The sequence below is a fragment of the Manis javanica genome, chromosome 9, assembly GCF_040802235.1.
Source record: "Manis javanica isolate MJ-LG chromosome 9, MJ_LKY, whole genome shotgun sequence".
NCBI classification, from domain to species: domain Eukaryota; kingdom Metazoa; phylum Chordata; class Mammalia; order Pholidota; family Manidae; genus Manis; species Manis javanica.
Window position 1 is genome coordinate 68,685,561 of NC_133164.1, and position 23,712 is coordinate 68,709,272.

The following is a 23,712-nucleotide window of genomic DNA, read 5'->3' on the forward strand; positions in this document are numbered from 1 at the left end:
AGGCTGCCCCGTCGCTACCACCTGCCCTCCTCATCTTTTCTCCCCATTGGAAATCCCAGAAATACTGATGCAACTCGAGGTGGGTCTGGATGCGCTCTCTCACTCCGGCCCTCACCGGACTCTTTGGGTGATCGGGCCGGTCAGGAAGCTGGTCTACTTTCCCTTCGATGCCCCCCACCCCTGCCGCCAGGGAGCTTTCACAGCTGCGGTCTCCGTGGCCAAGGACGCGCTGCTGGTCGGGCATGTGCGCCACAGGCTCTCCCGGGCTCCGGAGCACCTCCGAGCCGGGTCTGAAGCCGAGACGTGCTGCCCGGGTGCGACGTGCAGAGGCCGGTGGACCCCAAGCCCACAACCCAGCCTATGAAACACGCCACACTGTGCAGGCTGGCGGTGAAACAAGTGTGTTAATAGGTGAAAGAAGACGATGGAGGCACCAAAATGAAACCAGAACAAAGGAAACTGAACATTTTCAAGATACAGCACGAGCTTTTCCACCTCTCGTCGTAGTCACACCATGGACACCTGTAAAAGTCAAATGAGCCCTTTAAACCCAAATTCATGCTTATGTGTCACAACAGAATCGGGACATTGACAGATGAGTTGTGTGACTGAAATAGCAGAACCGCTTTGGAATCCAGCAAAGGGTTTGGGAGGGCCTTGTTACAATGAGGTCCACTTGCCTTGCCTGGAACAGATTTCTTAGGAAGCATGCCTACCTTCTTATGTGATTTGTTTCAATTGATTTAATAAATCCAGCAACTAAAATAATATCTTAATGGGTGATTCAATTTGAAACACCAAAATAAAATTATTGCAAATAAAGAGGCATATACTTATGTTCATATTTAGAAACTGCTTTGTGATTTTGATGAAGAATCAGAAACAAAATTTTACTCTAAACAGCTTAAATAATACATTTCCTTTTTCATTTGTTCTCTTTTCCTTCTCATTATCTCTGACCTGTTTCTCCCTCTTCCATGCGGTTACTCACATCTCACCCATACACAGTTTACATGTGAATGAGACTATGAATTTATGACTCCAGGAGATAAATGCACATGCATATGCTATAAATGACACTGTACTGTTTTCTTTCCACCTTGTAATCTTACACTGATGAAGAATAAACCTTAAAAATAAGAATCTGCCAAACAGGTATGGTAACATAAAATGCATTAAAAGTCATAATTAGAGTATTAAGATTTGGAGAATTTCAGCACCAAATATTTACTTACAAAATACCAATAGATTCATTACATAATGCTGAGTACAAACGATCATATTTAGTAAACCAATGAAGGTCTTCAAAGGCCTAGTTGGGAACCATTCTGAACTGGTTATGATCATAGACAGGAGAAAGTCAAAGATCTGCAGTGTGACTGTAAGTGACTCTGCTAAAGGATTTCAAGGAGAAATTCAGAAGTTACTGTTTTATTTAATCATTGCCAGTCCAGTTTTGACCCAGGATGTGTATTCATGCTTTCATGTAGTGCATGTTCAAGCTCCTCCTCTTCGGCCAGGGATAGAGTATGCCTGACACTGGGCACACAGAGGGGAACACAAAAACAATTACAGCTCAATGTTCAGTGAAATAAAACAGTCATGTCCACGGTCACAGACCTGGAGCGAGCAAGCTGTTGCAATGGTCACCTCTGTGTGTTGGCTGCTAGAAAGCTCAGAGCTTCTCGTGCAGCCATCACCTGCAAACACAAGCCTCTGTGAATGTGCTCTGTGCTGACTGCACTCTCTGGTTCATTTGACTCCTCACTACGTTTTCCTTCCGCCTAACGTCTAACCTATTTTATTTATGTTTCCTTACTATCGTGTATTAGTCTTTGTAAATAATGTGTAGAGACATAACTGTAACTAAGGATCCCCCCCAAAAGCATGTTCTATGAACGCTGTTGCATTGCACTCATTTATCTAATGGTGTAACAGTGATTTATACCGGGTGGTTATTTTTTCCCCCATTTACAAAGTTGTTGTCTATCTGCCAAACTGTCAGAATGTTTTACGTAATCCACACTACCACTGTAGTGTAAAGCAGAACAAGCCGACAAACCCTTCTCTATGGTTTTGTTGGACAGATCTGTGCAGAAGCAAGTTAGGAACAGATTTGTTTCAGCTGTAAAAGTGCAGCTAAATGTAAGCCTGCCTACAGAGTCCTTGGCAGTTATTAAAGCAACAACAAATTTAAGAAAAAAGTCTATTCTGGTTCTGTTGTGGATCAGAATAGGGTGACAATACCATGCAGAGGACAGACAATGGATGAATTAGAAGAATATGGAAGCACAGGAAGCCCCCGGCACGTGGGGCAGAGGGTGTGGGCCGCCTCCCTTGGTGCCAGAGACCTGGAGCTCAGAGTCCACCCTCATCATCTTTCACTTGTTTGGTGATGTCAGTCGGTCATTCTTAACGAACATTTTCTATTGTAATTAAAAAATCACGATTCCCAGCAAGCTTGTGCTGTGGCACCTCTGTGGCCCGGAGCAGGGAGGCAGCTCCTTCGGTCTGACTTTTCACCAGCTATGTTTCAAGTTCATAATGGTCATAGAGAGAGATCATTCAAAAACTAAGAGAGTTTGATAAAATATGATGCATTGTCTACCTAGAGCCATCCAATGAGACACCTAATGCTGCAACGATAGTTTTTAAAGTCACTCATGGGGAAAGGCTTTTGTCTAGATGGTTCTCAGAAGGCAACAAGGTTTCAGTCTCTTAGACTTGGAATGTGATTTTAAAATGAAACACAGGCAGCCAAGGAGATAGCTTCTACAAAGCAGACACCTTTGTCTTTGGAATCCAGTGAATGTCTGGGAGCTAACAGGTCACTGGTTCTTAGTAAGAATGTGTTCGAGTACCTTTTGGACAGTGTGATTCTGCTTGGGTATTTGACTCCACACCATACTGCCCTTCAATGCTGGCATGTCACTAGGATACATTATATTTTGGGAGTGAGATTTGGGAGTGAGGCATTAAATAAGGCCTCAAACTGTTGTGTCTGTAATACGTTTGTGGAGACAAAGTTTTCACTATTGTGATTCTGTGCATGCACATCTGTTTCAAAAGATAAATTTGAGATAAAAATAAATTGAGTAAGGTACAATTATTCTCACAAAATTTGGCTGTACGTGCAAAATAATATAGTAGTTTGTAAAATTATTTTATGGTATAAGGCCTTATGTAAAAGTAGGAACAGATAAAATGTATTTCTAGGCTAGGCCTGGTATCATTTGCTCCAGAGATAAATATACACAAAGGCTAAAACTTACAGAGATCTTTGATCTCCATTTTGATTCGGACCAGTGGCTGTCCTTACTACGAAACATGCCCTGTATCAGGCTGTACAGGTTCTGAAAGCTGGAGCTGCTATGCTAACGAGCAGAAGGAAGGTTTAGATTTCTATTAACAATGTGCTGTAAACCATTAGTTTAACTGAAACATGCTTTTCCTTTGGTAGACACTGGGGAACAAATGGCCAGATATGCGCATTAAACTAAACTGGGAGTGACCTGAGATTGGAAATTTCTGGAGGTCTTTCACTAGGGTCTACAGAGTTGCTCATTTGTGGTTCCCCATTTTCTTATGTTGCTCTCTTTTTCTCTGAGTGTGTGTGTGCATGCATGTGTGTGTCTCCATCTCTCTGTCTCTCTCTCTCTTCTGCATAATGTTTACCTCAAGCTTGCTTCAGGCTAATGTCTCAATAATTTCCCCTCCTTTCTCAGGTCCTTTCCACAAAGGACTTGACTAATGATCCATGGACAAAATGAAGCATTTAAATTTATTCATTAATCATTCATCTCCAGCTCATTGAAAACTTTAAACTTCCACGAAATTAAGATAGAACATTGAGGAGTGATTGAGAGAGACAGCTCTCAGTGATCTAAAAAAGACTGGTAAACACAAAAACAAAAGTACATTGGACAGAGCGTCTGGAAGTGTCACATGAGCACAGGTACCGTTACAGTTTACACAAACTTCAAGTACTGAATCCAAAGCCTTTATTTGGGGCAGCACGGTGGGGAGATCACTGTCAACACTGCCAGTAATTATTCTCTCTTCCAATTAATGGTGACACAGATTAATTATCAGACGAGGCAAAGCCAATTGCAATCAGTCACCCAGAGCTGAAATTAGATCGCTCCTGACAGCAGCATGAAAGTCACCTGTTTCATTGTCATGGATGTGCTGTAAGTGAGAGAGGCAAAGCATGCTGGGAGGTGAGTGGGTTTTCCGTCCATGAAAGTGTGAAATGGCAAACAGGTGAATGTCCAATTACACTGTTATCTGAACTGTGTGACTTTTCTTGTCTTTTATTTCAGCATCCAAGATACACCGGTTGTTTGCTTAACCATCGTTTTCACATGAACCATCTGTCAAAGTCTGGAAGAAATCTATGATGTGTTGCATTAGATGTGAAGATTCCTCCTGTTTAGAAGTGACAAACAAATAAAATCATAAGAAGCCATTACTTAGGAAAACAAAGTGTTATTATGAAGTCACACATACAGAAAACTTAGCAACACTAACAATAACCACATATGTCACTAGAGCAGACAGCTCAAACTCCAAAGAAGGCTGCTTTTCCCTGCAGCCCAGTCAGTTCTTAAAATTAAAAATCAAACTGGCTTTCAGGCAGAAAGTGAGTGAGACACTGGAGACGCTCTACTGCTTCACCTCCACCATCCCTGCCCATTCTAATGGCTTTTAGGTGGTTTCATTATGCAGAGAAAGTGAAATCTGTGTTATTATATAAGGCCAAGTTGAGACGCTGTCACTACATTTTTCTTCATGTTGCTTCAATGATTGGATGTTTATATTCACTCAACAAATGTATTTCTTTTAGCAATGGGAAAAAAGGGAACATTTCTTACCTTCATGGAGTTTAAATACTAGTGTGAGGTAAGAGACAATATATACACACATACATACATATATATGAAGAAGGTATATACATAATTAATAAAATGTATGTATAAAATATAATGCATATTTAAAAATAAATGCTGCAGTAATATAGAAATCCCTACCAGTTTCTTTTAAGCATGCGTTTCTTCTAAACATGAATAAGAGCAAAATCAGTAATATGAACAAGGTTAATTTTGATAAGCTTGGCCTTCAGGTTTTTTATTACAAGAGATTTTTCTCAAAATGTTCTATTATGTAAAAGAAATCTTTCCTTTTGGTTTTGTATGTTAAGAATATTTATTATTAAATGTGTGCTCTGGTTTTGGATATTGATTTGGTCTGCTGCCATTCTAAATGCATGTTATAACTGAGCCATAATACACATTAAGTGCTTTTCTGGGTAATTATTACATGCCTCATCCCTCAAGTGCTATTCATAGCCTCCCCACCAAAGGCTAAATTGCTTTAATTACCCAAGAAGTGAAATAATCCCTTTAAAGGTCTGGCTCTGGATGTCTCGAAGCCATCATGAACACACTTTCTAAATAGAGACACAAAGGGTATACTCGAGCAGGTATAAAATTTTCTTATGGAAACTAAATTTGAACTGACAATTCCAACTTAGATATATGTGAGAAATATCTTGATATTTATTTCTTGGTGATATAAATACTTCTATACTTACTAACAGAAAGATATTTATAAAACATTTTCCTCTAGGAATTAGAACATAACTCTGAGAAAAGAATGGAGATTTTAAGTAAGAGATAAGAATTAAAACAGTGAAAATCTATCTCAATAAAGACCCCCAAAATATGATCCTACTCTTAAAGGATCATAATTAGATTCAGTCAAGTTGTGTGAAATTTCCAATGCGGATGGTCAAAGGTGACAGAAACACTTGTCCAAAATGAGACTATAGATGTACAGACTGCTAACCAATGAGTGGGCTAGGAATATATTTGTATTTTTATTGGGAAAGATAATGGTGTTTCAGCCTTTGCAAGAACCTATGCCTTGGTTATGAAGACAGCACAGCAGAGTGCTAATGGTGGCTGGACATCAATCTCTGAAGTGAAAGATAACACACGGGAAAAATTTGTACATAATTTCATTTTATGATCAGTGCTGATATTTGGATGAGTCAAGGTACAAACAGAAGCATGATGCCTGGACTTGCTGTCCTGGCTTTCTTTCCTCAGTGTCCTGGCAGTGACCAGACCCAGCTCTTGAATGTCTGAATGCATGGGTCTGCCCGCAGAAACACACACTGCACTGTGACTCAGAAGACAGCCAAAGGGAGAGACATTGACTGTAAGTCTCAGTTTTGTATGATGAATCTAACTTGGCTAAGCCTTGCTGTATAAACAGCTGGTTACAACTGGTAAGTGATTTGGATAATGAAATGACAGTTGACATTCTGTTAAACTTAAATTAGCATTACAATTACATTTTTGATGTGTAGAGGTGTTTCTAGATGTTCAAAGAGTCTATTTGCTCAAGTTGGTGAGTATTTCTTTCATACTGTGTTTTCAGGATTGGTTAGGGAGCTGAAAAATTTTTCCGTGGTAAAGATCAAATCCAATGCCAAACTAGGCCCAGTATGAATTATTAAGAAAAAGAAGAAACCAACTTTGCAACTAATGAAATTTGAAATAAGATTTCTATTTCTGTGAGTGTTTGTATTAAGTTTTATACATAGTCACATTTTCAAAGCTACCTTTCATTAATTTTTATCAACTTTTCTTCTTTTGTGTCTTACAAACTTCATAAGGCAGATATTAAATCTAGAAATATCATTTGCTGATTTACACTAAGGACATTTTATTTTTGTTCCTAATTTAGGGCCCTATTCCTGTATTAGTAACAGTCATTATTGTGAGCTACTTTAAATAATCCATCAGAATGTATACAGGGCTGCCCCTGCAGACTTGAGCAGAGAGAATGAAACCAGAGTCGCCTTTCCTTCCTTCATGAAGCCTCTGACTTTGCTTCATGCAGTGGCTTTCTGAAGCGCGCTTACGTGGGTGGATGCAAAAGCTGCGGGGCTTCCTGGCAGGGTGGAAGAGTAAGCCCAGCACTGCGGGCTCGGAGGGCAGGGAGGACATCTGAAAGGTCAGCGAGGCACATACTTCGCAGACCAAATGGAACTTCCTCAGCTTAATGGGATTTTTCTGTACCCTGAAAAGACACAAAGTCGCCTTAGACCTCACAGTCCCAAGGACAGGACAGAACTTAACTCTGCAGATCTGTAATGTGACGTGCCATTAATGCTCTATGAGCCGTCTGCCAGCAAAGAGTTCACTGGTCATCAGTTAAAACACTGTGATGATGATTTCAATTACTAGCTAATTTCTGGATTTGAGAATATACTTTTTAAGTATGATTACATTGCTTTCTGAGCTGAGAGTGATCCTCTTTGGCACTGGACTCTTCAACAGGAGATTCTGCTCTGGGAAAACAAGGAAGCTAAAGAACAACTGGACAAGACAATAAGACTTTTCAAGAATGTTGTTTGGAAAGAAGAGCCCACTTTTGAAAGGGTTGCAGCTGCAGGAGTAAGGGGGGCTCCCCTCCCAGACAAGTTCCCTATGAAGTCAAGGGAAAGGGCAGGTTGGGAGAAAGGTGTTCATTTCTTACAACTCATTTGGGTTTGCAGGCAGGCCCTGCACCCACCTGTCCCCTATGGCATTGCACATGCTTGCTCCCCTGCCCACCCCTTCTGGAAAAAATCCCATGGGCAGGTCCCTGGTGACTGGCAAACATCAGACCAGGTAGGTACCAGGAACAGAAAGGAGGAGAGAATGGCCGTTTTCTCTCCACTCCTGGCCCCGGATCTACCGAAGGTTCTGTGATGATAAACACCCATTGGTATGAAAATGGACTAAGTTTAGGTAGGAAATTCTGGAAATCCTGGATGAAAACTTCCATTTACCCCACAGGGCTATGCTGGTAAATTAGCAAATAGCTGTCCTCATCATGTGCCTGGAGCTTTGTTACATTTCGTCAAGAAGGAATCACTGAGGTCACTTGTTCAAGGAAGCAGTCAACTGGCTCTCAGAGAAACCCAACACAAAGAAGTCTCCAGGCCCATATTTCATCTCTTTGGGCCCCGATACCAGAGCGGCCCTGACCTGCTGAGCAGCAGTAGGGTGGGCAGGACAGCTGTCTGTGGAAGTGTGGTTAGTTAGGTCAAGCTACAAAACTTAAACCCAAACACAGCACCTCCCAAAGCTTCTGAGGAAGCAGAGAGATGAAAGGCATGTTAGGTTCATTAGGTTCTGAATTTGTCTTTTGCTTTGGTGAGATCACATTTGTGCACGAGCTTACCTTAGGAAAAAGACAAATTTTGCAAGGTCAGGACTGACTAACCTGTCCAAGAAACTAGTACAGTGGCCTGAATATAGGTCCTTAATAAATTGGTGGTGGTGATAGGAATTAATTCATTCAAAATGGGAAGATTTCTGTTCCAATTACTCTCCCATAGGTCAGCTACATAACAGAGAAGGTGGGGCTGTACTGAAGGATCATTCAGCAGCTATGGTGACCTTTTCTCCTACTGCATTGCATGGGTCTGAGGTTCCCAGCAGTGTGGAAAGCCTCTCGCCCTGGGGTTTTCTGAGTAAGTGGTTAGGCGCAGTTGGTGAGGACACAGAGAGTGTGATTGGTCCCTTCCTCTGCCCACATTGCCTTCTTCTGCTGTCCTGAGATCCACTGTAGAACCAGCCTGGCTGAGGAGAGGACGCAGTGCGTGACAAACAATGCCTCCAGATCCATCTTTGCAGAGCTCTAAGTGAGGTGTAATCACTGTAAATCTTTTTTTGCAGTTGATTTATATTGTAATTAAGGCAAAGGAGCAGCACATACAAGGCCAAAAGTGGAAAAGTAGCACATTTTTCATGGAAAGTTTTTGCCCCATAAGTCAGAGCACAAGACAGTACTAGAAAAAAAAATTATAAGGAATGAGTCACGCTCACTGACATGAAATGGGGGAATGCTAAGTCATCTGTGTTTTCTGTTTAAATGTATATATTTCAGTTGATTAAAAAATTACATGGTGAATTGATCTTGTAGCTTATAAAAGCAGTATTTCAGCTTCGGTGTTTTTTATTCTTTTTTTTTAATCAAATTATCTCCCAAAGCATTCTGACTGAAGTTTATTAACAAGGCGATGCAGCTTGGCGTGCTCGGAGGGCTCTCTTGCAAAGTTGTAAGAGGCGTGACTCTTGCTATGCATGCTGATCGTACCTTCTGAAGGTCTAAAAGAACTAAAGATTGCACAGCTGAGTGGTTTTGAAGGAACAAAATTGTTACTTTGTCTTTTTTTAATGCTATGTTATTAGATTTTTGGCAGGGAAGCATTCATAAGAAACATTATATTGCTAGATTTTAACTAGTACTTCAGATATCAGATTTCCAGAAAAGTAAGTCACAAATTCAGGGAGACCAGTGCAACTGCCAGCTTCCGGGCTGGGATGGAGGCGGGGATGGAGGCCAGGAGGAGAACCGTGAAGCCTGGTGGACAGCGACCAGGCTGCCTTCCAGCAAATGTGATGTAACACTATTTGTACGAACCAGGAAAATAATCACATCTTTAGCAAGATGCCAAACGATGAGGAGAAGGTGCTCCTTTAAGGCTGCACTTAACATAGTAATATTCTGAAAAGAGGACTACGTATCTTAAATCAATATATTATAAGGGAGGAAAGTATATCAAGATTCCTGTTCTGGCCAATTAGAAAAAAAATTCCATGTGAATCCCCCAGTGAATGAATGATCAAGCTCTGTGATCTTGTTAGATTCCTGGGGGGAAAAAAAATCTGTCAGTGATAATAAGCCCTATTTTTCCTTACAGGAAACTAAAGCTTCTACCTTAAATTCAACATAAGAAGTAATCTTTTCTCAAATTATTCCTGTAAATAAAATTGGATACTACTTCATTTTTTTCTATTCCCATATTTATTAGTAACTTCTTAGCATAAATTTAATCCTATGTGATGTGTGCTTTCCTTCTCAGTGTACAGTGTCTTTATTTTTCTGAGGAAAAACAAAATCTTCTGTGGTCAAAAATTGAGCAAGCACTGAATATTCTATCCCACTTTTTCAAGAGTTATACAGAACAGTAGTGTATTAAATCATCTCAAATATTCTGAAACAAAAGAAAAAAGAAAACTTGACTAATGTTTTAATATCCAGTATTTCAGAAACTTATTGTCCACTTGATCTTTTACCTGGTAGCATCTTTTAAGATCCCAAAGGATATATTCTGGAAAAATTGTATTGATATGAAGAAAAAAATTGGGTTAAAAATGAGAATTTGTGCTTAGATTTCAACCCTTGTATGGACAGTGTATAATGTCTTTTGTTTATTCACTCAACAAACACTTATCTGCATTTGTTATGTCTAAGGCATCCCCCTCTAGTATAATGGTGGATACCGTGGTTGGGAGTGGAAAGGTCACTGCACACACTTCTCAGAGTACAAATACAGTTTGGCCCCATGGATGTGGAAATAAGTTTACCACAACCCAGATATGATGTGGCTACAGAGGAGTGGTGGTTTTCTGGAGGGAAATACTGCAATACCACTTCTAGCTGTGAATTCACTGAAACACCATGAAAGAGACACCATGTAAACTAGACCTTGAAAGATGAGATCAGAGACAGAAAAGCATGAGATCTGCCTAGGGACCACTGAATAGTAAGTGCTCCTGGTGGTACTGGATGATAACACTGAAGGGGTAGATTAGGTCTGTATTCCTGAGGGTCTTGGATGACCCTTACACTGAAGGGTTAATTCCAGGGAAAATGGGGGAACCACTGAAATTTACAGAAAGGAAAATGGCGACCTGAAGGCTGGCTCGGCGCCAGAGTGAAGCCCCACAGGGTGCGATGTGAGCTCTTACCTGTGTGTCGCGTGACCTGACACAATGGGAGACCCATGTGTTCTTTCATCAAACCCCACTGATTTATTTAGGGGTGTAATTTCACAGGTGAAATTAAACTCACAGTCACTCATAAGCACAAATGAGTCCTGAAGACTCAGGACATTATTATCCTTCATAGTAAACAGGATCTTGAAAGAGTTCTGGCCCCAGATAATTAGGGGTTTGTTTTTCAGAGGTTATATGTTATATACAACTTAAACACAATTACACATTTCTCTAGGCTAAACATGTGTAATGAACCAGTGATTTGTTGGCATTTTTAAAACCTTGGACACCCATCTGTGGTTTCTTCCCTTCCATCCTTCCTTCCCTCTGTCCTAAATTCCTTTGTTCCTCTTTATTAAACACTTATTATATTCAAGGCATTCAGGATCTCAGGAATTTTATCTGTAATATTTTTCACGTTGTTAATATGCTTATACAGACTGTAGGAGCTGTGAAGCCTGTAAGGACACAGAGCAATGAGCAAATCCATGTTATAGATTGTTCTGGTCACAAGGAAGGGGCGCTGTGTTCCCCAGAAGGTTAACTGTGGACTTTTGGAGCTGGGGAAAGCTTTCTATAGGAGGCGGCTAGTGAGAGTTCTTCCCAGCAGATGAGGAAGCTTTGCCAAAGGCACAGGGCTTCCTAATGGAGCAGAGGCCATCGGAGTTCTGTGTTTCCATTCAGCTTGACTGTAGAATGTGAGGAGAGCAGGCTGGAGATACAACTGGAAAGGCAGAGCGCAGACGATGACGGACATTGTACACCAAGATCTTCTGTTATATGTGATGGGGACCCACCGACTGGCTTGTTTTAAAGACTCCTCCTGACACTAGAGCATATTTAATTGTGAGATGACTCTAAGGTTTAATTGCAGTAAGCCTCACAGGACTTACATATACTACTTCGAAAGTTTTTTTTTTAAATCCCCTCAAGGTTCTTTTACAACTCTTGCTTAGGAATCACCTTCAAAACCAACTTTATACTGGTTACAGGGATGGAAGTGCAGTGGAGAGAATACAGCCAATGGTTCTGTAACATCTTCCTATGCTGACAGATAGTACTGCATTAGCTGGGGTGAGGATTCAACAATGTGTGTAACTGTTGAATCAGTGTATTGTACACTTGAAACCAATATAATATTGTATATCGACTATGAAACAATGAATAAAAAACCCAACTTTATAGCTATATCAGAAAGTTACTTTGCTCCCAATTTGAAACAAAATGGTATTAAACAAATTAATCACTCATTTTATTCCTCATTCTTGGCTCTGAATTTGTTCTGACTTCTAGACATCCAATGTACAAAAATGAAAGAGATTTAACATTGCCATATATATGGGAAAGTGTATGCTATGCGTTTAAAGGTAGTTCCAAAGCTATTACTAACAATGTATGTATAATCAAACCTCACTGTGATTAGTGAGTGACTGGTAAATGCTTTATTTATAAAGTATAGAATGTTTAACAGTCATGTTATTTAATAAGCTCATGTGAGTTTTCTGACATTTACAATTTTTGAATATGAACATAGTCCCCAAATTTTAAACTTTAACTTCTTGATTATTCTATATTAGATTGCTGACTAAATAAATTTTGACTTGGAAAATAGGCTTACATAAACTGATTTAGCACTGCATTTTATTTCACAAAGGAGCTTTACACTTTCATACTTATTATCTTTGAATTTCAACAATTTTTAAGCCAATGAATTCCAGCTCAATATAAACTTCTGCTTTAGTAAAAAATGATTTGGAGTAGTTCATGTGACATAAACATATGAAGCCCTTCAGAGGCCTAATCAGATGAATTATTTGCCAAGAAATGACCTAACTTTGAAGGATCATGCGTTCTAGGATTCTTACAAACTTGGATTTCTGTGGCAGAACCTCTATTCCTGATATGTGTGCATATTACCTTTCCCACACTGGTAAAGAGTATATTTAATGACTGTACCTTGTTATTCTACAAGTTTGACACAAATCAGACAATTTTGAATGTTAAGGGAAAAAAAACTTAGTTATCCTCCATATTAGTTTAGTGGGTTTGATTTTAGAAGATCTTTAAATGTTCTCTTAATATTTCACTCTTTTACACAGACTAAATTTGAATTATCTTTCTCTTGCTTTATTTTAAAAGCTTTAGGAAAGCCATCTCTTGCACTAAAAGTAACTTTATTCCATGCCATTTGTGAACTACCTCTTTTTGTATTATACTTGGTGACTAGAATAAGTACTAGCAAAAACCTCATAATAGTGTGCACTAAACCTGCTGTTCACACCACTAGAAATCCCAGATAATTTAAACTTCCCATGATCCTCCTGTGTTCTGAGCAGCCTACTTTCCAGAGGCCCTTGAAGAATCCTTACTGGTGAGAGTGAAACAACAGTGAAGATATACTATTGTTCAAGGTGGTAGGCTTGGCTCTAAAGTAGATACAATTTTCTAGAATTAGCTGTAAAAATGCAACAAAATCATTCTGCTTGTGAATTTGGATTTTGCTACTGTTTCAGCAAGCCTAACATACACCATTATTTCTTTAAATTCTCTCCATCACTATTGCTGTCCAAAGAGCATTAAGAGAGAACATATGATTTGAAAAATATTAACTCAAGATATTTAGGACTTAAAGTATTAAAGAGTATGAATGGAGGATACATTACAAACAATCTAATAGATGTCCTATTGGCTCCTTTACTCAGCTTTATTAACTTGTAATTGACAAAGTTATAATATATATTTAAAGTAACAATGTGATGATTTGATATATGCATACATTGGGAAAGGATCACCACATGGAATTAATTAGCAGCCATCACCTAACATAGTTACCTTTTTTTGGTGAGAACACTTATGTTTTACTTTCTTAGCAAATCTCAATTATGCAATACAGCATTATCAAATACAGTCACCATGCTTTACATTAGATCCTCAGCCCTGGTGTATTTTATAACTGAAAGATTGTGCCCTTTTACCAATCCCTCCCTATTTCCCACACCCCTGCCCCCCAGCACTGCCACCCACCAGGAGTTTGACTTTTTGGATTCCATATATAAATTATAGCAGGCAGCATTTGTCTTAGCCTGTCAGCCTTCTTTCACTTAGTATAATGCCTTCCAGTTCATCAAACTTCACAACTTTGTAAGAAACCAGTTGTCAATATATATGGGTCTATTTCTGTGTTTCCTGTTTAGTTCCACTGATTTTTTTGGTATATCTTAATGCAATGCCATATGATTTTGATTACTGTATCTTTATAATGAATCTTGAATTGAGGTATTATAAATCTTTCAAATGTACTCTTTCTTTGCAAAGTTGTTTTGGATATTCTGTATGCTTTGCATTTTCTTGCAGATTTTAGTTGCTTAAAATGAATCCTGGAATTTTGATTGGGATTATATTGAATCTTTAGATTAATTTGGGTAAACTGACATCATAACAATATTGAGTCTTATGACCCCAAACCAAGGTACATCTTTTTCTTTATTCAAGATGCCTTTAATTCCTCTCAGCAATGTTTTGTAGTTTGCAGTACACAGGTCTTGCACTGAGGTATTTTGTATTTTTTAATGATATCATATAGGCAATGCTTTCTTAACTTCAATGTCCAGTAATTGCTAGTATATAGGAATATATTTTGCATACTAGTGTTGTTTTGTGCAACCTTTCTAAATGCACTTGCTTACCAGGTTTTTTGTTGATGCACTAATTTTCTACATACATGATAACGTTGCCAATAAAGACCATTTTACTTCTTCTCCAATCTGAGTGCATTGTTTTCTTTTTCTTACATTACATTGGTTGGAAACTCTAAGACAATGTTGAATGTATGGCTTATTTCAAGAAGTATTATGTCACTTGACATATAGCATAAAATCATATAATAATATATTTCTTCTCCCTTGGCTTTTATGCTAATGTGATGATAAATTCTACTAACATATTTATAAAGTATGTACTATACTACTATATATAGTTTGCTTAAACAGTCACTTGCCATTTAAAGATGTTTTAAAAATGAGATGAACTCTCATGTATTTCCTCATTAGTCACCATTTCTGGAACTGTTCCTTTGAGTAACTCTGTATGTTCATCTGGGGTCATTTTCCTTCTGGCCAAAGGACTTCCTTTAACATCTCTTGTAGTGCAGGTCTTCTTTGATGACTTTTTTGACTTATGTATGTGTGAGAAAGTTTTTATTTTGTGCTCTTCTGAAAGATACTGTGTAAAATTCTAGGTTGCCCCTAACCCATTACTTTAAATATATTACTCCACTGTTTTCTCATCACATTCTTACTTAGGAGAAATCTGCTGTCAACCTCACTTTTGTTCTTTTGTATGTAACAAACCTCACCTTTGTTCCTTTGTATGTAACATGTTTTTTTTATGTCTGACTGGTTTTAAGATATTCTGTTTGTCACTGATATTGCACAATTTGATTATGATATGTGTTGGTGTCATTTCTTGTTTCATAGTTACAGTCTGTTGAGATTCTTGTATTTTTTTGTGCTCATTAATTCCTGTATTCATAGTTTGCATTGAATTTGGGAAAGAAATCAGCTATCATTTCTTAAAATATTTTTTCTGTTCTTACCTTCTTCTCTCCTTCAGAGGACTCAAATGTGACATACATTAGGCTGCTGAAAACATCCCACAACTTACTGATACTCTTCATTTTTAAAAGTCTTTTTTCTCTTGTTTCATTTTGGATAGTTTCTATTCCTATGAATTCAAATTCACTAATCTTCTTAATGCAGTATCAAATCTGCCATTAATATCTTATTTATTTTTCATCTCAGTATTATAGTTATCTCTAGATGTTCAATCTGGGGTATTTTATGTACATTTCACATATAAACATAATTTATTAGTATGTAGAAAAGTTACAATGATTGCTTTATGTACTTGTTCCTAATTCTAACTCCAATTCCAATTGATTGATTTTCCTCATTATTGGTTGCATTTTTCTGCTCTTTTGCATCATTGGTGTTTTATTATGAATTTTACTTTCTTTGGTGCTGGATGTGTATTTCTATAAATAGTCTTGAGATTTCTTCTGAGATATGTTTCAGTTATGCAGCAAACAGTCTAATCCTCCCCAGTTTGGCCTTTAAGATCTGTTAGGTGGATCCAGAACCTGGTCTGTCCTGCAGCTAATTCACCCTCCTACACTGAGACCAGACTTCAGAGTACAATCCCCAGCTCTCCATAATTATGAGGGTCTTCATTCTGTTTTGTAGGAGAAGGTGTAACAACCAGATACTATTACACTAATATTTTTTTAACATTTTAAAAATTTTGTTATCATTAATCTACAATTACATGAAGAACATTATGTTTACTAGGCTCCCCCCTTCACCAACTCCCCCACATACACCCCATTACAGTCACTGTCCATCAGCATAGTAAGATGCTGTAGAATCACTACTTGTCTTCTCTGTGTTGCGCAGCCCTCCCCATGCCCCCCACCACATTATACATGCTAATCGCAATACCCCCTTTCTTTTTCCCTGCCCTTATCCCTCCCTTCTCACACATCCTCCCCAGTCCCTTTCCCTTTGCTAACTGCTAGTCCATTCTTGGGTTCTGTGATTCTGCTGCTGTTTTGTTCCTTCAGTTTTTTCTTTATTCTTATACTCCACATATGAGTGAAATCATTTGATACTTGTCTTTCTCCACCTGGCTTATTTCACTGAGCATAATACCCTCTAGCTCCATCCATGTTGTTGCAAATGGTAGGATTTGTTTTCTTCTTATGGCTGAATAATATTCCATTGTGTATATGGACCACATCTTCTTTATCCATTCATCTACTGATGGACATTTAGGTTGCTTCCATTTCTTGGCTATTGTAAATAGTGCTGCAATAAACATAGGGGTGCATCTGTCTTTTTCAAACTGGGCTGCTGCATTCTTAGGGTAAATTCCTAGAAGTTGAATTCCTGGGTCAAATGGTATGTCTATTTTGAGCTTTTTGAGGAACCTTCATACTGCTTTCCACAATGGTTGAACTAATTTACATTCCCACTAGCATACACTAATATTTTAAGTGACTCTTTCCATGACCTCAGATAGTTTTCTTGTAAGTTTTCTTATAAGCAGGTATTTCTTCAATGGTTTTACAAGGGGGATTTTTGCCAGTTTCTGAGTTCTCTATAAGACACTCTGTCCTATGAACTGTGGGTGCCTTGCTCTCCTTGAACTTTGACCTCCATCCAGTCAACTCAGAATCTGCTGGGTTCTGCCTTTACACGCCTCAGCCCTTACCTTGGTCTATAAACTTTCTCAAGAGTGTAAGTGGGACAATTGTTGGGCTCACTACGTTTGTTCATGTCTTCCTGGGATCACTGTCCCTCATTGGTTGATGTCAAATGCCTTGAAAACTGCTGTTCAATGTATTTTGTTTGGTGTTTGGCAGTTTAAGGACAAGTATAAATATTACCCCTGTTACTTTATCTTGGCTGGAAATAGAAGTGTCATTTGATTTCAAATACTTTTGATAATTTCTTCTGATTTCCAACAGTTACAATCACCACAAGAAACTGGGTGATGTGAGTGTGTGTGACTCCACTGCAGAGACCCTCACAGCCTTGGTTGGCAGAGTTTTGAAATGGGACTAATTTAACAGGTAAGGTTAAATCTTAGAAACATTTTCCATGGTAATTCTGGGAAAAATTCAGAGATACACCACGTCAAAGGAGAAATATTAAAGAATAAAAATCAATCTATAATACTTCAGCATACCCAGGTCAGCGCAGAGTCTTGGCCTTGCACAGCTGATGCTCTTTTCGATGTGATAGTTGAATATCTTCCCAGGATTTCAGTTACCAGCAAAGTGCTGTGAGCCCTAACATATTCCTTCTGGTGCAGGGATCTACTTTGAGCTCAAGACTCACCACCTCCTATATATGTCTCTAGAATCTCTATCATCTAAACAGGCCTCAGTTTCCTTCTATTTCAAACTTGAAATCAACTGCTTCTCAGCTCATACCCTTCCTTTCATCCTGATGTTCTCACGCCTTTATGAATCTCGCCATGCTGTTATCTTCAGTGAGGATGACTCTCCTATACTCAGCCCCTACAAAATGCCTTCTTGTTCCCAAGAGCTCATGGAAATGTTGGTGCGTACACTGGTTTAATTAATCTGCAAACAGTCTCATGCCTTTCCCCCAGTTGTGATGAATTCCTGTGGTGCTTATGTCCTCCTGGTCCCTCTAGTCTAATGTACTGAATTGATACTATTCACAGATTCTTACCTCAGTGAGTGTGCTGTCCCTGTGCCTCAATTTGTCAACCTAGTCATGGAACTTATCTTTTTTTCCTTAATTTCCACAATAAAACCACACTGACAGTTTTACGTATGGTAGCAAAAATTGCTAAGAGCTCAGGCATGGTGAGTGGTGGTGGATTACAATCGTTACAGTACAGAGTGCTCACTAGACATTTTTGTCCTCAGACTACCCTTTGGCCATGGGCTCTGGCCGTCCCCTGCGCTGCTCTACCTCCTCGCCTGCCCCTGAGGAGCTCCGCGCACAGTGATTAGTGATCAATCATGAGAGTTGTGTTCACTGTTTTGTCTCATTCTTGCACATTCTTTTACAAGTTGTCTATCTAAATGTTTTTCTAATAAAAATGGTCTTTGCTTAGAGAAATTTGGTATTATCTCTTGTCTTTTTTTTCTTCTTAATTCAGAAAACTGGAAAGGAGAACTGTATATTTGAAATCACTGTGCTTTTTAAGTCATTATTAATTCATATTGAAAATAAATGAAAAATATTATTTGCCATCAAAAGAGATTGACAGAAATCAACAGTACTTAAATACACTGAAATTCACAGCTGAAAATAATTTAAGTTACTTACAACTTTTATTTAGAAAAATGCATTTTCTTGTGTAAGCCTATTTTTATCTATGAATGAAAGAAAATGTCAGTGATGGAAAATCAGAGCAATTGATAAACGTGAAAATATAATTCAGTTTACTGATTTTGTGAACTGATTCCTTCGCAAGTGAAAATCAAAATGAAAATCCAATTAAAATGTGGCTTCAAAATAATGAAAGAGATCAGTATCCATTAGTTTATTAAAAAATATGAGATGGAAACACTGTAATAAGTAGGAAAACGGTTGTTATATTGTGTAAGATATCTGAAAAGCATGAAAGGCTCCTTAATTAAGGACTGTTTGATGGGTTTCTTACACATTAGAAAGATAACTGGTTCTGTGATTGGAGTTCTTACAAATAATTCAATTATATGTATTAGCAACTATTAATAACTACACTTCTTGGCTTAAACTTACATTCTTCAGAAATTATGTACAAAATAATAAAATTTATTTTTGAAATATTAAGGAATTTAAATTTCTTAAGGAAGCTTGCATTGTGTCATTGGGAGAAACAAAGTTTGGCTAAATGTATTAGAATGATCTGTTGTGGGAAGAGAAATGCTTTGCTGTATGAAAGCATCACTTTCTGGATTTGGCAGGATTCAGTGGTCCCTCAGCTCCGACAGAGTTTAACGAAGGTACCTAAAAGCAGCTCCTGAAGATGAGTTACTGCCTTGTGTTCTGTTTAATGCTTAGTTTTTGTATTAGCACTTCTACAAAGCAAGCACCTTTCTCTTTTTCACAGATTTTGTTGCTTCTAGCATGGGTCAAGTACTAAGCTGTATTTGTACTGTAGCTGTATTTGTTTTATTGAAAGAAAAAAATGGTCTGTGAAACTAGATTTATTAATATGGCTATAGCAATTGTTCTGCATTCCAGTCATACTGACTTATTCCTTTTCATTTGGTTAATACCCATGTTAACCTATGCTTGAAGGCAATCTACTGGTATATAATCTCCTGAAATTATTCTAATTTGTGGAATAATCTGGAGGTATCATGGGACCATAATGCATCAGTTTAGCAGATCACATCCAGTATTTTCCTCACCAATCAGTTGGCCCAGCCGGCAAAGCCACAGTACTGATGGGGTTCAGCCCATAACTACAGGTTTGAGCTCTTTAGGCAGTGAATCATATTTCTTATAGAAAAAAAGCATCTCAAACTTCATCAATATCTTGGGCTATTTGTCTTGCAAATACAGCTTATGTGTGTCTTCCATTAGCAAACTGTAGCCTTTTATATTTAATAATAATATAGGACAGATATTTATCCTATTCTTGAACTCATCTTTGTCAAAAAACGAAATGGTCAGCTGGCCCAGGTTAAAAGTGATGCACAGAATGCCCCGTTAGGAATGTTACATTTGGTAACAAAAGAATCGAGACTTTTCTAGCTCATACACACTTAAATACATTTTCTTCAAAACATAGTAAAAACAATGTAGTGAGCTCACTTTTCACTGTTAATTTCTGCTGCCTTCAAGTTCTATTTTCAGTGGGCTTCCTTATTTTGACTCTGAAGTTTTTGCTGTTATATATTAACTTGTAAATAATGATCTTATGAATACATATTTGGATTTCCATACATACACATTCAACTTTCTAGAAATGTTAATAAGGTTCCTTTTACATATATTTCATGACTCTTTGGTTTTACACAATTTCCTGATTTTCTTTTCTAGCCTTGAGGGCACACTGGAACCAGGAAAATTAATACACAAGAGATCTCTCAATATTATTATAAAAAATAAATTGTATTGTACCTGCCTTAAAAAATCCACTGCCTCCATGACATATCTTGTGAAAAAATAAAAATAAAAAGATTTCTTCAAGTATGGAAAAACTGAATCTGATATTGTTCTTCACTTTGCCCTAATTTATTTGTCTATTAATTAATTCAGTATCAGATTACTTCCTCAACACTATCTCAGATAATCCTCTGATAAAGCTGCCGTTTTATTCACCAAAAATTTATAGAGGACTTATTAGCAGATACGCAACCTAAACACTCTACAGGGTGTAATACTGAATGAATCACGAGCCCTGCCTGCAAGGATTTTAGACGTTTTAAGAAGATAAGCATGTATCATACATGTTGTGGGTATATATCATATCAGTGCCATATGTCCATATTTGACATGTATGTCAAACAATGTGCATTCAATGTTGTGTTTGGCACTATTGGGAATATAAAGTTGAACATGGCATTGTTTTCAGTAAAAATAACTTAGTGAAGGAAGTTCAAGAATGTTAAGTTTTAGTAGAAAAGTTGCCGTGATAGAGATAAGAAAACAATCTCTGCACCTGGTGGCAAGAAGGACGCTCACATTCTGAGGCCGGAGAGTCGGAGGCCCCAGAGCCGATGGGAGGCACTGGCACAGCTAACTTCATATAGAAGCAGCGTCGGGCAAAGCCCAGCAGGGACAAAGATGGGGAGTCTCGTCTTCCACTCCATCTCTTTCTCCCAACTCTGTATTCCTCAAAGAACATTTGTTTAACCAAAAAGGAAGGAAGGGAGGGAGGGAGGGAGGGAGGCAGGCACAGGGGAGCATGTGCTTTGTTGAATTCCCAAACCAGGGAAGACGTGAGAATTCTGTGTGGGAGACGCAGAGCCACATTCCACTAAAGAAAAGCCTCCATGGCCCCAATTTCCTGTCTCTCATGCAGCTTCTCTGTCTCCGGTGATGTCACACTATTTGAGGCCACTAGGTATGGAAACTGAACTCTGGCAGGAATGCCCTGATCGATCTCCTTGCCTCCGGTCATGAAACCTCCTCCATGTCCCCTTCACTACCGGCCCACCTACTTCCATAAAAAAATATGGATTTTTGCATATTTTAAACCAATTATGCAAATTTTATACACAAATCAGAATTACAGTGTTTTATGTCATAATGATTTAAGTCTGGATAATATGTTACATTGTATAATATAGTTAAGCAGCCAATTAGCTTAACAGATGCCATGATCATGGCATGCTTTCCATAGTAAGGGAATAAGATACAAAATCAAATGCATAAATTTTAGGTTTATTACAGAAAAATAGTTTTGCCTCTTCTCCCTGCTAATAATAAAACAACTCAAATTATTGTTCTAAGTAAGTGACATCAGGAACTCTGAAGGACAACTGTACTGTATGATTAGATGCTTATGTTCCAGGTTCAATCAGCAAATCGAAGTGTGTTAAAGTTCATCAACAAGATGTGAGCGACCAGCTGACAGAGAGCTGGATCCCGGCACTCACAGGCTCCCCTCCCTCTCCCCTGTCCTTAGAATGGGTGTCTGTTTGCCTTCCCCATTTCTTGAAGCTGTTCCATGGATAAGCCTTGAGCTAGAAATGTGGTGTTGAGGCTATCCAGACTGGGCACACAGAAGTGAACTTTTAAGATTCTGGAGGCAGGTGTGGGAATCTACTCACCTAGGAGCCTCTCAAAACAAGCCTCATAAAATTCCTTGCTAATTAAATCTGCCACCAAACCGTGGAGTGATCTCTCTCTCTCATTTTTTTTTTTTTTTTGTATGGGAGCTGGTTTCCCATTATACCCCAGAAGCTCCTGAGGAGGTTTCAAACCAACAGAACTCCAGGCTAAATCTTGAAATGCATATGCTATTTCCAGACAGTTACACACTCTGCAATGGGAGGAAGCACACCAGGAACATACTGGGCACTCACTGCAGGTACTGACGCTGGCCACCACCTCACAACGTTCTTCTCCCAGTTTTTGTTACAGTACATTCATAACTTTCTCCTAAGTCTTGTTCCTCCGATTTTCCGTTTGTTAACTTCCTGAAAGTTGATCCTCTTCACTGGTTTCACAATCTGATCACAAAATGTGCTGTTCTAGCTGCTCGTGGTCATCATGTGCCAGCAGGCATTTCAGCGGCTGGGAGGGTGTCCCCCACAGCCCCTCTCTCTTATTAAGCTAGCGTGACCCGAATGGGACTCTCCACTTCACTTGCGGTGAGGGCCCTGTCAATTCCCCTTTCTTATCAGTCTGCTTATCCCTATAGCCCCAAAGTTCAGATTCATTTTGTTGCTGTTTTCCTCCATTTCCCCTAATGAGCCTGTTTGTCAGTAGGTCAGTGTGATCACGCCTCTGAAGCGCGCATCATTTCTTCTCTGTTCTTCTCGTGCAGGCTCTTACAGTTGTAACCCATGTTTTATTGTAGCTTTTTCAGACCCATTCCCGGATTTTGTCACTGAAACTCCAGCCTCTGTGGGCTTGCTTTGTAAGAAATCACCTGTGCACTAGAGCTGCCTTAAAATGACTACTCACTATGAGCTGCGTCGTTCGCCCCTTTGCTTTTCATTGTCTCCAATAAACATCACCAGTTGGTATGAACCCCCTCCCACATCCCAAACGTGAGCACTCTACAGAAGTATGTTTTATTTGCTATGGTACGGGCTGCCCATCAGAAAACAAGACGTCTATGCTTGGCTCTGCCCCTGATCCGCTGTGTCGTAGGGATGGTGGATGGTTCATTTAAGTTCCTTGAGAGTTAATTTATCTGTAAAACGGGTATAATAAAATCTTCCTTCCCAGGATTATTTGTGATAGTCAAATCATTATAAACACAAATTGAAAATATAAAGCAGAATAGAAACACAAACTGATGCCATGACACAGAACACATTAGCTGTCCCCAGAGGCTGTCTGCAGTGACACAGCACAGCATCCTCACAAGAATCAGCATTGAGAGATGAGAAACTCCTTGCTCATGATGTCTGGGAGAGTTTATTTTCCTGCCTTAACTTTTATAAGGTAAAGAAATAAAGGAGGGCATGAAGTAGCTTTTCTGTAGGGTCATCATTACTCAGAATATGCCAGGATACATATTTCCACAGAGGGAAGGAAAGCTAATAGGGGAGAGAAGAGATGAAAGAAGAAAAGGAAGCAGTTTGATAAGTAAAAACAACATTTTATAATCCAACATCATCCCTGGATTTTGACTTTTGAATGAATGAACTGGCTGAGAACTTTGA

General features: G+C 38.7%; 1 protein-coding gene across 5 annotated transcripts in view; it reads right to left on the bottom strand.

Moving 5' to 3' along the window:
* Positions 1-3,855: 3,855 nt before the first annotated feature.
* Positions 3,856-23,712, bottom strand: part of CCDC178 (coiled-coil domain containing 178) — a 568,079-nt gene continuing 548,222 nt past the window's right edge. For 4 of the 5 annotated variants that reach the window (XM_073212734.1, XM_073212731.1, XM_073212732.1 and 1 more), the window contains one exon: positions 3,856-4,428. In XM_073212734.1, the coding sequence (XP_073068835.1) occupies positions 4,348-4,428 (81 nt within the window). In that variant the 3' untranslated portion in view covers positions 3,856-4,347. Of the gene's footprint in view, positions 4,429-6,931; positions 7,090-23,712 lie in introns of all 5 variants that reach the window. The other variant, XR_012121114.1, reaches the window with a different exon arrangement.